At 45.6% G+C, this 13,660-nt stretch overlaps 13 protein-coding genes across 13 annotated transcripts; 7 read left to right on the forward strand and 6 right to left on the reverse strand.

Moving 5' to 3' along the window:
• Positions 1-48: 48 nt before the first annotated feature.
• On the forward strand, positions 49-1,431 carry ECU06_0150 (uncharacterized protein; the record flags this gene model as incomplete). Its single annotated transcript, NM_001041393.1, has 1 exon — positions 49-1,431. The coding sequence occupies one exon, from the start codon at positions 49-51 to the stop codon at positions 1,429-1,431; it is 1,383 nt and encodes a 460-aa protein (NP_585771.1).
• A 20-nt stretch (positions 1,432-1,451) lies between these two features.
• On the reverse strand, positions 1,452-1,688 carry ECU06_0155 (uncharacterized protein; the record flags this gene model as incomplete). The annotated part of the gene is made up of 1 exon (NM_001415644.1): positions 1,452-1,688. One exon carries the CDS (start codon positions 1,686-1,688, stop codon positions 1,452-1,454), a length of 237 nt encoding a protein of 78 aa, NP_001402493.1.
• Positions 1,689-1,753: 65 nt separating this feature from the next.
• On the reverse strand, positions 1,754-1,951 carry ECU06_0157 (uncharacterized protein; the record flags this gene model as incomplete). Its single annotated transcript, NM_001415645.1, has 1 exon — positions 1,754-1,951. One exon carries the CDS (start codon positions 1,949-1,951, stop codon positions 1,754-1,756), a length of 198 nt encoding a protein of 65 aa, NP_001402494.1.
• A 74-nt stretch (positions 1,952-2,025) lies between these two features.
• On the reverse strand, positions 2,026-2,532 carry ECU06_0160 (uncharacterized protein; the record flags this gene model as incomplete). The annotated part of the gene is made up of 1 exon (NM_001041394.1): positions 2,026-2,532. The coding sequence occupies one exon, from the start codon at positions 2,530-2,532 to the stop codon at positions 2,026-2,028; it is 507 nt and encodes a 168-aa protein (NP_585772.1).
• Positions 2,533-2,588: 56 nt separating this feature from the next.
• Positions 2,589-3,896, forward strand: ECU06_0170 (uncharacterized protein; the record flags this gene model as incomplete). The annotated part of the gene is made up of 1 exon (NM_001041395.1): positions 2,589-3,896. The coding sequence occupies one exon, from the start codon at positions 2,589-2,591 to the stop codon at positions 3,894-3,896; it is 1,308 nt and encodes a 435-aa protein (NP_585773.1).
• Positions 3,897-3,912: 16 nt separating this feature from the next.
• On the forward strand, positions 3,913-4,137 carry ECU06_0175 (uncharacterized protein; the record flags this gene model as incomplete). Its single annotated transcript, NM_001415646.1, has 1 exon — positions 3,913-4,137. One exon carries the CDS (start codon positions 3,913-3,915, stop codon positions 4,135-4,137), a length of 225 nt encoding a protein of 74 aa, NP_001402495.1.
• Positions 4,138-4,217: 80 nt separating this feature from the next.
• Positions 4,218-6,560, reverse strand: ECU06_0180 (uncharacterized protein; the record flags this gene model as incomplete). Its single annotated transcript, NM_001041396.1, has 1 exon — positions 4,218-6,560. One exon carries the CDS (start codon positions 6,558-6,560, stop codon positions 4,218-4,220), a length of 2,343 nt encoding a protein of 780 aa, NP_585774.1.
• A 105-nt stretch (positions 6,561-6,665) lies between these two features.
• ECU06_0185 (uncharacterized protein) lies at positions 6,666-6,866 on the reverse strand (the record flags this gene model as incomplete). The annotated part of the gene is made up of 1 exon (NM_001415647.1): positions 6,666-6,866. One exon carries the CDS (start codon positions 6,864-6,866, stop codon positions 6,666-6,668), a length of 201 nt encoding a protein of 66 aa, NP_001402496.1.
• Positions 6,867-6,878: 12 nt separating this feature from the next.
• ECU06_0190 (uncharacterized protein) lies at positions 6,879-7,400 on the forward strand (the record flags this gene model as incomplete). The annotated part of the gene is made up of 1 exon (NM_001041397.1): positions 6,879-7,400. The coding sequence occupies one exon, from the start codon at positions 6,879-6,881 to the stop codon at positions 7,398-7,400; it is 522 nt and encodes a 173-aa protein (NP_585775.1).
• A 95-nt stretch (positions 7,401-7,495) lies between these two features.
• ECU06_0200 (uncharacterized protein) lies at positions 7,496-9,724 on the forward strand (the record flags this gene model as incomplete). The annotated part of the gene is made up of 1 exon (NM_001041398.1): positions 7,496-9,724. One exon carries the CDS (start codon positions 7,496-7,498, stop codon positions 9,722-9,724), a length of 2,229 nt encoding a protein of 742 aa, NP_585776.1.
• A 49-nt stretch (positions 9,725-9,773) lies between these two features.
• Positions 9,774-10,385, forward strand: ECU06_0210 (translation initiation factor eIF2 subunit beta; the record flags this gene model as incomplete). Its single annotated transcript, NM_001041399.2, has 1 exon — positions 9,774-10,385. One exon carries the CDS (start codon positions 9,774-9,776, stop codon positions 10,383-10,385), a length of 612 nt encoding a protein of 203 aa, NP_585777.2.
• Positions 10,386-10,444: 59 nt separating this feature from the next.
• ECU06_0220 (uncharacterized protein) lies at positions 10,445-12,889 on the reverse strand (the record flags this gene model as incomplete). The annotated part of the gene is made up of 1 exon (NM_001041400.2): positions 10,445-12,889. The coding sequence occupies one exon, from the start codon at positions 12,887-12,889 to the stop codon at positions 10,445-10,447; it is 2,445 nt and encodes an 814-aa protein (NP_585778.2).
• A 98-nt stretch (positions 12,890-12,987) lies between these two features.
• ECU06_0230i (uncharacterized protein) lies at positions 12,988-13,632 on the forward strand (the record flags this gene model as incomplete). Its single annotated transcript, NM_001041401.2, has 1 exon — positions 12,988-13,632. The coding sequence occupies one exon, from the start codon at positions 12,988-12,990 to the stop codon at positions 13,630-13,632; it is 645 nt and encodes a 214-aa protein (NP_585779.2).
• Positions 13,633-13,660: the final 28 nt, after the last annotated feature.

Raw genomic sequence — 13,660 nt, forward strand, 5'->3', positions numbered from 1 at the left:
TCCTGAATAGTTGTTGAAATTTGTTGTTGGTTCTAGGACCCTTTTACCATGGAAAAGCTCTGCTCACTTATTAATACCTATCTGATGGAGGAGATGGACTACTCAGCTTTAGCATTGTCAGAGTATGTATATAGAAGGGAAAAAACAAATGCAACCACCATGCTCCTACTTAAGGCGATGTATAAGCTGTCGTACTATGAAAGGTGCATTGAGACAATAGAGCTGAACAGCGCAATGATGAGGATCCACGAGGCCAGAATTATATATCATAGATGTAAGTTCCTGGTAGGCAAGAAAAGCAAGGGCCTTCTTATGGACGCTGAATGCGATGAGAAGATGGTCAAGTATCCTGCTGCAGAGATATCCAAGAAAAGCGTTAGGTTGCTTTTCGAAGGGCTGACAAAGGAAGATGTTAAACAGAAGGAAATCCTTTTGGAGGCATATAGATGCGATAACCGCAATCTGGAGGCATTGCTACGGATGAAAAACGAGAGCCTGATAAGCAAAAAGGAGCTGCTCGTACTTATAGACGAATGCAAGGATGATCTTATGCGAGGGATTTATTTAGAGATATTTTATCCGTCCTTCGAGCCTGACTTTTGTTTCCTACCCTTCTACTCGCCATGGTATGGATTCAAGTTAGCAAAGCAGTATTACAAAAAAAGAAAGGACATGTTGCTGTTCAACTTAGGCGTCTCAATGGTCAGGCTATATCCGAACTCCGAGCATTCTTTCATCAGTTTGGGGTTGTTTTTCTTGATGTCCTCCAACTATCCAGAAGCCAGAAGGTGCTTCTACAAGGCTGTCCAGATAAACAACAAATATGGAAGAGGATGGCTGTATCTTGGGATGGCATATTCTGGAATGAAGGAATGCGAGAGCAGCATAGCATGCCTGAACATAGCCTATAAGACAATGATCGGATCTTACAAACCTTCTTTTTACCTAGCAACTGAATATCACCGGATGAACAACTTCGAGAGGGCTTCGTTCTTCTACAAGCACGCCCTTGGAATAAACCCATCGGTCCAGGTTCAGGAAAAATATATATCGCTGCTCATATACTACGAATACTACCCGGAGGCTTTAAGCTATCTAGCAGCACAGAAAAACAGTCTACTGGGACTACTAAGAGTTTACTGCAACCTGTTCCTTGGAAAGGTTACAGAAGCCCAGAAGCATCTTTCGACTTGCCAGATTGACTGGAGATACCATGCCACTGCAGGGTTTATAGACCACCTGCTGAACAACCTCGACTCTGCTGCAGACAACTACAACAAGGCTCTCCTGAAAGCCCATGTAAACTTGATAGAGGAGCTTCTTGGGCTTGCTGTGGAAAATATGACGTGTAAGCAGAATAATAACGTATATGACTATGCCACCGATCTATTCGACAACATGATCCCCAAATATTCTTTTGAGGTAATCTGAGCAATTAAACATAAATTTAATCACAGGCTGCTCATTTCCTTTTCATACAGCTCTTTAAGCTCTCTCTTCCTTTCCTCCCTTTCAGCCCTCTTTTCCTCCTCTTTCTCTCTTCTCCCTGGTTTTTTTGCTCCAATCGACCAGTATTCCTCTAGCTCCTTCTCCTTCAGCTCCTCCTCTTTTCTTCTCCTCTCCATTTCTGCCTCAAGCTTTCTCTGCCTTCCTTCCATTTTCTTCTTATTATTGAACGTGCGACTCATAAGGGTGTGTTGCTTCTTCTACTTCATTCTGACACGACCACCCGGAGTATGGGACTCCATCGGCACTATTCTCTGACCTCCTTTCCCAGCATATTAACAAAAACTGGCTGCTCGTGAATGAGAATGTATGTTTCAATGCTTTCCTCAATTTTGTATTTATATTCCTTTCCATTTGCCCTCATCGTTATCGTACTAGAAGCCCTGTCATACTTTACTTCCTCAACTTCCTCTGCCCTTAGCTGAGCTTCCACCAGGATATTCATTTGTTAAGGATTATTCGACGCAAAATAAAAGAGATGCAAAGAGCTAAGCTAATACGGGGCTCCATTTCATGTTCTTATATAAGGCTGAAGAAATTCTCCGCATATTCGAGAGGCCCTAGATGTTTTCCTGAAGACCTGGTGAATGCGTCTTCAATTAGGCCCTGTGCCTTCTTTAATTTTTCCCGAATGCCTGGTATGGACTCTTCGACTTTGGTCACGTCCTCCATCATGCTGCCGTATTGAAAAACGCTGCTTTCACGGGCCCTCTGGCCCTCTTGTTCAGGCGCACTTCTTCTCAGGCCTTTTATTTTTTCCTTTACTCTCTCAACATATTCGCTAAACTCCAAGCGTGCCTTTAAAGGTAGATCTCTTCTCAACAGTGCAAGGGATAGTATCTTGAGATCCCTTTGGTCGCTTTTCTCAGCCAGTCTTTGAAGATTTGGGCTCGGCCTTACAACAGTATTCTTCTCTATTGTCTGTCTCAGCTGATTGAGGAACCTATGGTCCTCTTTGTGTATCGGGGGCGCCAGCCTAGTGATCTGCTCCATTACCTCATCTATGTCCTCAACCTCGAGCTTCATTCTAGGGTCACTCCTAGGATTTGTTTTCCAAAACCGCGGGAAGATACCCCAAGCAAATGAACAATCTGAAAGAGTATATAAAAAACATAGACTTTGAGACTGTAGACGACTCCGAGGTACTCCATAACGTCTATAACGAAATAGACGGGCATGAAAGAGAGCTCATGCTGAGCACAGAGACTGCCTATCAGATAGAGAGCCTCATAAGAAAAAGCAACTCCAAGCAGGTGCTGGCCTTTTTCAAAAAGCTCGATGTTGAGGAGCTCATGAGCAAGAAGCTTGGATCCAGGGTTCTTGAGGTGATCTACGATGCTATTTTTGACATGATTTACATCCAGAGACAGGACATCGATGTGGATACCCTTATGAGGCCTGTGGAAAACGTACTGAAGACTAAGTTTTCTGACACCAATGGCACACACATAATCAGAAAGCTTTTCCAGCTCGTAAGCGGAAAGAGGATTCTCGGCGATAAGGTTCAGTCCTTTGCCTCCATAAGGCCCGGGCATATAGAAAAATACAAGGAGGCAATTGTTGAGCTGATTCCTAGTCTCTCAAAAGAAGATGCATTTGTCACGCTGCTGATCTACACATACTGCTACAGAAGCAAGACCATCATTCATGAGGCGGCCAAACACCACTTCACCCCGGAGGGAGTTTGCAATCCATCGATGTCCTATTTCTTTGAAAAAATAGTGAAACTGGCAGGAAAGAAAACCAGGAGATACATCTTTGAGAGAATAAAAGACAAAGTGATGGAGCTGTGCAGGGATAGATATGGGAACTACTTCATTGGAGAGTTCATTCTCTGCCACTACGAAAAGGCAGATTATTTCTTTGATGCGATAAACATGGAGGAGTTTGACAAAAATTCTAACATAATCATGAAACTCACCCATGCGCTGTTAAAGGCAAGATCGTACTCGAATATCGACAAGGTAATGAAGAGCTTCTACATGGAAAGCGAAGATGACGTTATATCTCATACGTTCGGTGGTGTTGAGGGAAACTTCAAGCAGAAGTATGCCCCGATGCTCTGTGAACTCATGAAACTTCCCAACGAGTGCAACTACGGAATAAATGCTGCATTCAGAAGGAAGTTCAGTAGCAGATGGCTCAGGTCAAAGGGAGGAATCGAGCTTCTTCGGGGGTACTACGAGGGAACAGACGACAGCAGATCAAAAAAGAACTTCACCAAACGAGTTGAAGAGCATCTTCCCCTCATAGCAAACGGGAGGGAATGCAACGCCATTCTCAAGTTCATGAGGATGCATGGGTCGCAAAAAGCTGCTAAGGCAATGAAAAGAGACAACAGCCCGTCAAAGAGAATGGCTCTCAATGGCCCAAGAATATTTTCAGCTTAACAAAATAGCCCCTGGGATGTCTGCACTCTTTAGCATAGACTCGCTGTTCAGGGCCCTTGTGCTGGCAATATGCACGGCAACATATGTAAAGCAACACTTTCCATCACTTGTTCCAAAGAACAAAAAGGGGTTTTATTCTGTCTTTCATAAGTTCTCCGTTGTTGGGGAAAGGCTTTCTCCTTTTGTAGCATTATCCTGCATGTTTCTAGGACTCGGAAAGATTGCCTCCATATTTCTCTAGAACTCGAAAAAGGCATTGAATAAATTTAATAAAATAGCTTACAGCCTCCTCTATACACACAGCATTACTTGGAACTTGCTTTAATTCCTCCTGTCCCTGTTTCTTTTAAACTCGTATGACGACCAGCTTCTTTTTCTGTCACCATATGCTCTTCTCTGCTGATGCCCTTGTTTGGGCTCTTCTCCAGGCCTTCCTCCTCTCCTGTTCCTTCCCTGCATGTTTTTAGTTCCATCAGGCTCATTTGGAGTGGGGCTTTGGTTTGATACGACTTCCAATTTGGGATCTGGGCTCTCTCTTGCCTCCACACTTTTCACAACACTATCTCCTTCTTTATTTCCCGGCCCCTCGACTTCCGTCTCAGTGGCATTCCCATCTCTAGGCACCTTTAGAGCCTCACCACAAGAGACTTGATGGCCATCTGTTCCATAGACATCCCTCTCCCCATGCTCCACCTTGTCTTTTCGCTCCAGACACTCATTCCTAAGCTTCAAATATGCATCTTTGACTTTCTTGAGCTTTTCAACAACGATTCGGTACTTATCAATTGCTGCACAATTGTCAGCTATCTCCTTTCTTGCTGACTCTAATTCGCCTTTCAATAGAAGATTGTTCTGAAGCAACTGGTCCATGTCAGACTGAAGTAGGCGGCATCTATAGTCTGCTTCGCTCAATGCAGCAGCCTGCCCAGACATTATTTCCTTTTCAGATGCATAGGCCCTTTCCAGCGAGAGAAGCTGGGCCTTAATGCCCTCATTCTCTTCCTCCAGGCTATTTATCTTCTCCAGAAGATCTGAAGAGTCCCCAATGCCCTCCATCTTGTTTCGGAGAAATATGTTCTCCTGTTTCAGAATATTCCGCTCCTTTTCTAGAAATGCAATGGCTTCCGAGCTGTGGTTCTCCGCCAATGATCGCAACACCTTGTCCTTCTCGTCAAGAAGACCGATTGCACCATTAAATTCCTCTTGCATCCTACCAATAAACACCGTTCTCTCCCTCTCAAACTCTACCATCCTGTCAACAGAGCCAGACAACTCCACAAATTCGTTTATAATCTCCCCAATCCATTCATAGATGTATCTTACATCCCTCCCTACTTCATTCATCCCGCTCCTGTAGCCTACGCCTTTTTCTTCGTAACTCTTTATCTTCCCCGCCATCGCCTTCTCGCTGCTAATAAGAGCCTCGTTTTCCCTTCTAAGTTCAAGAATCTCTTGCTCACATGCATGAAACAGGCTCTTGAGCTTCCCCTGCTCTTCTATTGCCCTGTTGAAATTCCCTTCGATGTCGCAGATAAGCTTGAAGTCTGCATCCAACTTTCTTTTGATTCCCTCAATCTCTCGCCCAATCACTGCAACTACGTTGGTCCTGTCCTCCAGGATGTATTTGTTGTACCTTTCCTCGCTCTCTGCTAGTTGCATCTTCAGCTCTCTTATCTTGTTCCTACCATCCTTTATTATGAAGTTGCTACGAACTATCTCGTTGTTCATCTCGTTGAGCTTCTGAGAAGCATCGCCAAGTATTGCATTTTTCGTCTTTGTGTTCTTCAAATCAATCTTCAAGCATATAATCTCCTCCTTCATCTCGTCAATATGCTTCTGCATCACCTTTTTCTCTTCACTCATCCTAGCAACCTGGTTACACAGCTCGCTCTTCTCCCTAAACACTTTGTTGTATTCAAGCTCCAGCGCATAGCCGTTTCTCTTCACCTCATACAGCTCGTCGCGTACCTTCTTGTACTCTTCCCTTTCGGCTTCGGCATTCTCTCCAGATTGAGATTGCAGAAGCGCGGCCTGATATCCACCAGATCCTAACGCCCTCTCTAGCTCCCCATTCTTCTTCGAAAGCTTCTGTACAACCTTAACAAGTTCTAGGCTATCCCGGCCACCATCGGAGAGAGAAATCTTCTTCAGCAGATACGACATTTGGCTCTTCTGATCCAAGACTTTCTCTGCAAGTCTCCTGTTGCTCTTCTCCAGCTCAGAGCACTTCTTCTTCAAGTCCTCCATTCTATTCTCAAAATCCTTCTTCTCTCTAAGAAGCTCATCTACTTGCTCGGGTCTGTAGACCTCAGCCCCTGGAAAAGATCCTGCCATTCTACCGCATTCCGCGATCTTTTCTCTGTAGTAAGCAACCTCACCTTTCAAGGACTGAATCTCTCGAGAATACATTTCGTTGCACTTCTCCACAACCTCCGACGAATTTCTTATATTCCCCATCTCTACCTCCTGTTTAACTATCTTTCTATTTAAGTCGCCAATAATCTCCTCGCAGAGCTCTATTTTCTTCTCCAGCTCCCTTACTTTGCTCTTGGCCATCTCCTCGTGCAGGGCCATCTCCTCCCCAAGCTTGCTGATCAGCGATTCGGGAATTAGATGCTGCTCATCAGGCGTAAGAACCCTTCTGAATAGTGACGAGGCAAGCATTTCTCAGGGCTATTTTTTCCCTTGAATATAACCAGAATGTTCCTACACAACCATTTATTCCAGAAGAGCTTCTATCCATTCAAGACAAGGTAAGTATCATAACCACTATTCCCTAAAAATCTCTCGGAGCCTTTGGACCTTTTCCTCGGCATCAACAGCCCTGAGAAACGTCCTCCGCGCTTCGTCGTAGCTCATCGACCGGTCATCAAACCCAAATCTCCTTTTGTTTATCTCGTTGGCGACCGTGCTATAGGCCTTCTCGGTGCTTCCCGTCTGCACCAGCGCTTTGAAAAACAAATCAATCATGTTAACCCCAGGATGTGGAAGATAATATTTTTTCTAGTGGCGGGCTACCTCCCCATCCACTACTTAAACTATGCTGTCCTGAACGGAGATGCTCCGTTCCTAGCATCCTTTGGAATTGTGATGTGCATAGCCCTTTCTTCCTTCGGCACCTCAAAAGGATACCAGGCAATAGGAAGATACATGATAGGATCCTCGATAAAGGCCCCGCGCGTGGGAACCAGAGCTCTTCTGGGAATTGTCATTTGCGAGGCGAACTTCTTTTTCTGCTTGGTCATGTCCAACCTGCTTCTGACGAAAATGGACAACGTCAAGTCTTATGGCGGCCAATGCATCCTCTTTTCTGCGGGATTCATAGCAGGTGTCTGTTCCTACTGCTCATCTCTTGCAAGTGGAATCATATGTGCTGCGATTACAATGATGGATGCCAAAGATCCGACACTCTTCTACAAGCTGGTCTTTCTAGAGGTGATTCCAGCAGGAATAGGCATTCTTGGGTTGGTTCTTGGGCTTGTTCTATCTGATAAGGCGGTATAGCCTGTCATGTCTCTTCCTATCAATAAAGTGTATAAAATATTGGGCAGCCTAGGCCTTGACTTTTTCGACAAGTAGCTATCTTTCATCCCAACCCCATGAAGATTCATATAGACGAAGTTCTGGTATACTTTCCCTATAGCTCTGTGTATCCAGAGCAGCTAAAGTACATGAGGGAGGTCAAGCGGAGCCTCGATAACAAGGGCCACTGCCTGATAGAAATGCCATCGGGAACAGGCAAGACGGTGGCTCTTCTCAGCATGACGATAAGCTACCAACTCCACATGAAGTCCAAGAATGTCCACTTCAAGGTAGTTTACTGCTCCCGCACTGTCCCGGAAGTCGAAAAGGCGCTGAAAGAGCTGGACAGGGTTGTGGAGTACATAAAGAAGCACCGCCCTATCGAGTTTCTTGGTCTAGGGCTTACTGGGAGGAAGAACCTTTGCATCAACAAAGCAGCGCTTAAAAGCTTCAACGTAGATGTTGCATGCAGGAGGCTTGTGAACAAGCTAGCTGAATCGAAATGCGATTTCTACGAGAATCTTGCCGACTTCCGCGAGGTGCCCGTTGCAGTGTACGACTTTTTACAGCTCAAAGAGATGGGTGAGAAGAAGGGAATTTGTCCATACTACCTTGTGCGAAGGTCTATTCCGGTTTGCGATTGCATAATCTACCCGTACAACTATCTGATAGACCCGAGAATTTGTGCGATAGTTTCCAGCGAACTTGGGCCCAACAGTGTTGTGATATTTGACGAGGCCCACAACATAGACAGCCACTGCATAGAAGTGCTGTCAATAGAAATCAGGCGAAATGTCCTTGAGGGGGCGTCCAGGGCAATTGGGAATCTAGAAAACCTTCTGAAGCGGGGGAAGCCTGCTTCTGGGGTGGACATCCAATATGAAAAGGTACGGGAGAAGCTTGTTGGTCCTGTGCCAGAATCCATTCCTTACTACTATGCATCTGGCGAAGGAAACTACGAATTTCTTCCCGGAAACCTCAGAAACTCGTTTCACTTTGTATCTGCGCTGAAAAGGATAACCGAATTCTTCAAGACGAAGCTGAAGACGACGCACCTGACCACTGAGTCTACCGAGTCGTTCTGCAAGAGCATCAGGGAGCTATCGTTTGTCGAGAAAAAGGCCTTGAGATTCTGCTCGCAAAGATTGGGAATGCTATCCCAGTCCTTGGGGCTTGATGACGAGGATATGGGGCATCTGAAGACCGTTGCCGACTTTTCCACAATGGTCTCCATGTATTCAAAGGGTTTCGTGGTGATATTCGAGCCCTTTGACTCACAAGCATCAACTGTGTTCAACCCAACCCTCCGGCTGGCATGCCTGGATTCGTCTATAGCAATATCCCCTGTCTTTGCGAGATTCAGAAATGTGATAATAACAAGCGGAACGATGAGTCCCATCGACATGTATCCGAAGATCCTTAACTTTGTTCCTTCAAGGATAGCTGAGATCGGAGCAACGCTCGACAGAAACTCCATTTCCCCTCTGATAATAACCAAAGGAAACGACCAAATGACGCTAAGGGCTTTGTCTGACGACATGGAAACCACGGATGCATGCAGTGGAGATGTGCTCACAACCTCGTTTTCGCTCAGGTCTGACCCCTCTGTAGTTCGGAATTATGGGCATCTGATGGTGGAGCTTTCGAAGGTTGTTCCGGATGGGATTGTGTGCTTCTTTCCCTCGTATATGTATATGGAAGAGATAGTGAGTCTTTGGGCAGAAACCAGCATAATTAACGAAATAAGTAAGAACAAGCTGGTATTTGTTGAGACACCGGATGGTAGAGAAACAGAGCTGGCGCTGGCAAACTACAAGAGGGCATGTGACAATGGGCGAGGGGGCATGCTGTTCAGTGTTGCAAGAGGAAAGGTCTCTGAAGGAGTTGACTTTGAGGATGGATATGGAAGATGCGTTGTGATGCTGGGCGTTCCCTTCCAGTACACAGAAAGTGTCCGGCTGAAGAAAAGATTGGACTTTTTGAGGGAAGAATATGGCATAAAAGAGTACGACTTCCTGACATTTGATGCAATGAGGCATGCTGCTCAGTGCTTGGGACGGGTGTTAAGAAACAAAAACGACTATGGGCTTATGATACTTGCAGACGAAAGGTTCGAGAGGAATGATAAGAAAAGCAAACTCCCCAAGTGGATAAGGAACTGCATTGACGGAGGAAACAGCAATCTGAGTGTTGACATGGCCCTGTCGATTGCAAGAAGATTCTTTAGAGAGATGGCACAGGAATGCACTGGAGCTGGAAACAGCCTTCTGGGAGAAAAAGATGTTGAGGCATTTGTATTTGAATGAGGCCTTTGAGCGAAAATATTTTATTCAATTTCCGACTCGGCCGAAGGGCATGTCGTCAGAGTCAAGCAGTGATCTCGAGGAGCTGGATGTCAACTTAAAGGAATTTGCCAGAAAAAGGCAGTCTAGGCTAGGGATTGTAAGAACTGGACAGCACCAATCCGGGCCTGTGTCTCATGTTGGTGACATCCCAAATGAGCTGGAATACGATACTTTGCTTCGCTGTGCTATGATGGTCCTGAAAAAAGGGAAGGATTTGGGAGAATCTACAAGGATCAAGCTTCCTCTGGATGTCAAGAGGGAAGCGCGGAAGACATCTATTAACATTGCCGAGATATCCAGGATTCTGAACAGATCTGCAGACCATCTTGTGAGTTTCTTGTGCAATGAACTTATGACAACAGGGTCCATAAACAAGGACGGAAAGCTTCTTCTCAAGGGGATGTTCATAAGATCAGAAATTCAGGAGGTCCTTAGGAGATACATCGAGCACTTTGTTGTATGTAAGATATGTGAAAGTGTCGAGGACACTGACATTGTCAGAGACAAAAGGCTTTATTTCCTGAAATGCTCCAAATGCGGAGGAGCAAGGTGCGTAGGAAATGCCGTAGAGGGAATAACGACCAAGGGGAAGGCAAAGCCACAGCTCCGAGGAATGTTATAGGTTCTTAGGATTAAAAGAATTCATCTTTAAGGCATGATATGATGGGTTCTAGCCTGCCTTCACCCAACTTTGCTTGAACCTGAAAGCTGGGACAGTTTTTCCAAAACATTCCTTGCATATGAGCTCACCCTGCCTGGAATGTTTTTTTCCTGAAGCGCAAGCGCCAATCTATCTGCTATGCCGGCGTTACTTCCAAACACCAGCAGATTACTTTCAATCTCCAATCCAATCACTCCGCATATCAGCTCAATGGCGGGACAGACTATCCTCCCATAGCTTTCAGAGCTCTGGTTGAGAACCGCCATCACAGGCCTGCAGAACCTCTCTCTGGCTTCAAATACAGCCTCTACAATGAAGGAGCACAAAGATGCATCAGACGACCCAATCGTCCCAAGCATTCCGCGAACAAACTCTTCTTGGTGTTCTGCACTAAGGTTCTTCGATGCTGCTATAGACGCCACAAACATTGCCTTGTCGTTACCGAGTTTTGACTCCTCCTCTAGCCTCTTAAACTCGGCGTAAAAGGAATTGAGAAACGCAAGCAGTGGCTGAAGCCTACCAGGATCTACGGAATGGCCCCTTCTGCGAATATACTCAAATCCTTCTGGGAAAACTCCGCTGTTCTTACAGAGAAGAATGCATTCGTCCCGCAATACCTTTGACTTGTCAACAAAGTATCTTACAAAGTACCTCGGGGAGACCAGGGTGTCTTTCATCAGAAAAGAAGCCATTAGGCTCTCCCTACGTAATCCAGAGCTCACATCTCCCCTGGAGTCTGCATAATAATTCTCCAAGCCGTTGAGTATGTGTTCTCGATATTGCTCTATCCTTCCGGAAAGCCTGATTGCCTTCATGACATGTGCTTTTGCGTCGATGTTCCCGGACTCCAAAAGCTCTAGATACTTTTTTTCAGCATGATCCCTATGTCTTTCGTTTCTTGAATTTGCAAGGATAAGGCTTTCTGTGCCTCTGCTTATAGACCTGGCCACCCTGGCGGCAAATCCTTCATCTGCGTCGACAAATCTCCAGGATACCCTCGACACCTCATCAGGGAGGACGTTCTTTGCTAAAAGCATATGCAAGTTTTCACACACGATATCCCTGTCTTCTATGTCTTTAAGGCCCTCAACAACCCCCAGATAACTTCCTGCAAAGACTCCGAAGTCTCTGTACCTGGAAAATGAAGGAGGTATCCTTAGCTTTATGATCATTTCCACGATTCCCTTTATTTCGTGTCCCCGATCCTGTCCGATAAATTCCTTGGCAACGGTAAAAACACCGATGAAGTCCGATGGTGTCTTCAGGTCAATGGAATCAATGTATGGCACAAGCCTGCCTCCCTTAAGATATCTGGAAATGCAGTATCCACCTTGAAACTTGGTTTCTGGGCTGTAGTGAAACAGATTTTTCAGAAGGATGTCTTCAAACACATCTTCGCAGTCTAGTATCTTCAAAACCCTCTTCACTGCTCTAGAGCAACTACTTAACCTTTTTACCGAATGGAAGTTTATCAAGGAGATCAATTCTTCACCCCAAGCCTCTGGAAACCTTCCAATGTGCTCTAAGATAACAGCTGCGGCACCTCTTCTGCAGGAAAGCGAGGGGTCAAAAAGAGCCTTTCCAACTACCAGATGAAAAAGACTTTTATCCATTGTGCTACTTCCTCTGGTTAGTGCCCATAAAAGAAACAAAGCTGACTCCCGAACCATTTCAGAGCTGCTAACGAGCTCGTTCGTGTAGTTGATTCCCTTCAAGACAATTGCAGACACATCTCCTATGTCCCATCCTTCAAGAGACATCATCCCAAGAATAGTCATGGTGTTTATCCAGGCACTCTCGTTTGCAAATATTACATCGCATCTTTCCTTCAGGGCGGAGATAACAAGGCATGGCTCTGAATGTTTAGCAACCTTGAGAAAGGACTTGCATAGCGTCCATCCTATTCTGGAGTCTCTTTCATTCAGCATCTCAAAGAGGCTCTTCAGAACGCCGCTACTTGGACTATTGGACATGATTTTTATCTTCATCTTTTTAACTGCTACGGAGTCATTGCTTTCAATTGGCACAGGCTCCATCCTTCTTCCAAGACTCGATAGTTGAGAAAGAAGCCCATAGTACATGAGGCTGGAAACCTCAGTACCATGTATGTAGAACCGGGGCTCTTCTGTAGAGTAATATGTTACATCTGCCTTCTGGACAACCATGCCGAGACACCTTAGCGCAGACCTTCTGAGTATTGTTGTCCTTGCAGCCTCTAAGAAAAAGCTGATCATTCTACTCAAATTTTCCTCGTCGATTTTCAGCGGAAACGGGTTCTGAAGCAGTACTTCCAGCCACCATGTTACTCCACATCTGTTTTTAGATGCTAAGCTGTCGATGTGGCTTATGATTGGTTTCAGATACTTTATATCCGTGGGGAACGCAGAGCCTGGACTCCTGTGCCGGTCCCCCATCAGCCCGTTGGCCTTTTCCATTAGGCAGATCAGCTCGCCCAAATCTATCATGAAACCGCGATGGGTGAGGCGTTGGGCGATATTTGCAGAACATTGATTGGGCTTGTGTCTGAGAGGAAAATAAATCTGGAACAAACAAACCCTGGAATATGGAAAGAGAGGAGAAGGAGGGGAAGCGCGACGTCCGGTCCAAATGGAAAGAGAGCCACTCCGGTGTGGATAGAGTGTACAGGGGAAGGCCCTATTACTCTGACTCATACAAATACTATGGAGAGCCTGATGGGGCAAGGAGAAGGAAAATAGATCATCAGCAAGACGGCACTATCCGGTACAGAGAAGGAGGAAGCCACTCGGCACATATTCCTTACATGCCCTATCCTCGCGTTTGGGTTCCACATGGGCCACACCCTGGTAACAGATATGAAACAGGAGAAAGAAAAAGTCTCGAGGTGGAGCGCCCGACAAGGGGATACGAAGGAACAGATCCAAGCTCCTATAAAAACGAAAGATATGCACTTAAAGCAAAGAGAAACGGGTCTCCCTCCAGGGCGATAGGGATATTTGGGCTGGGAGCACACATAACCGAAGACGACGTTAGAGACCTTCTCAAGGAGAGGATCAGTGAGATACTGAACTATCGGGTAGTAATAGTCTACGACAAATACAAGAGGATGTCCAAAGGATATGGATTCGTTCAGTTTGACTCTGTCGACGATGCGATAACTGCCAGGAACAGGCTGGTGGGGCAGACCATCAAAGGAAAGGAAATACGAGTTGACTATTCCATCGAGTGACCTGAGATAAACAATTTATGTAAGCCTT

The sequence above is a fragment of the Encephalitozoon cuniculi genome, chromosome VI, assembly GCF_000091225.2.
Source record: "Encephalitozoon cuniculi GB-M1 chromosome VI, complete sequence".
In the NCBI taxonomy this organism is placed as follows: domain Eukaryota; kingdom Fungi; phylum Microsporidia; family Unikaryonidae; genus Encephalitozoon; species Encephalitozoon cuniculi.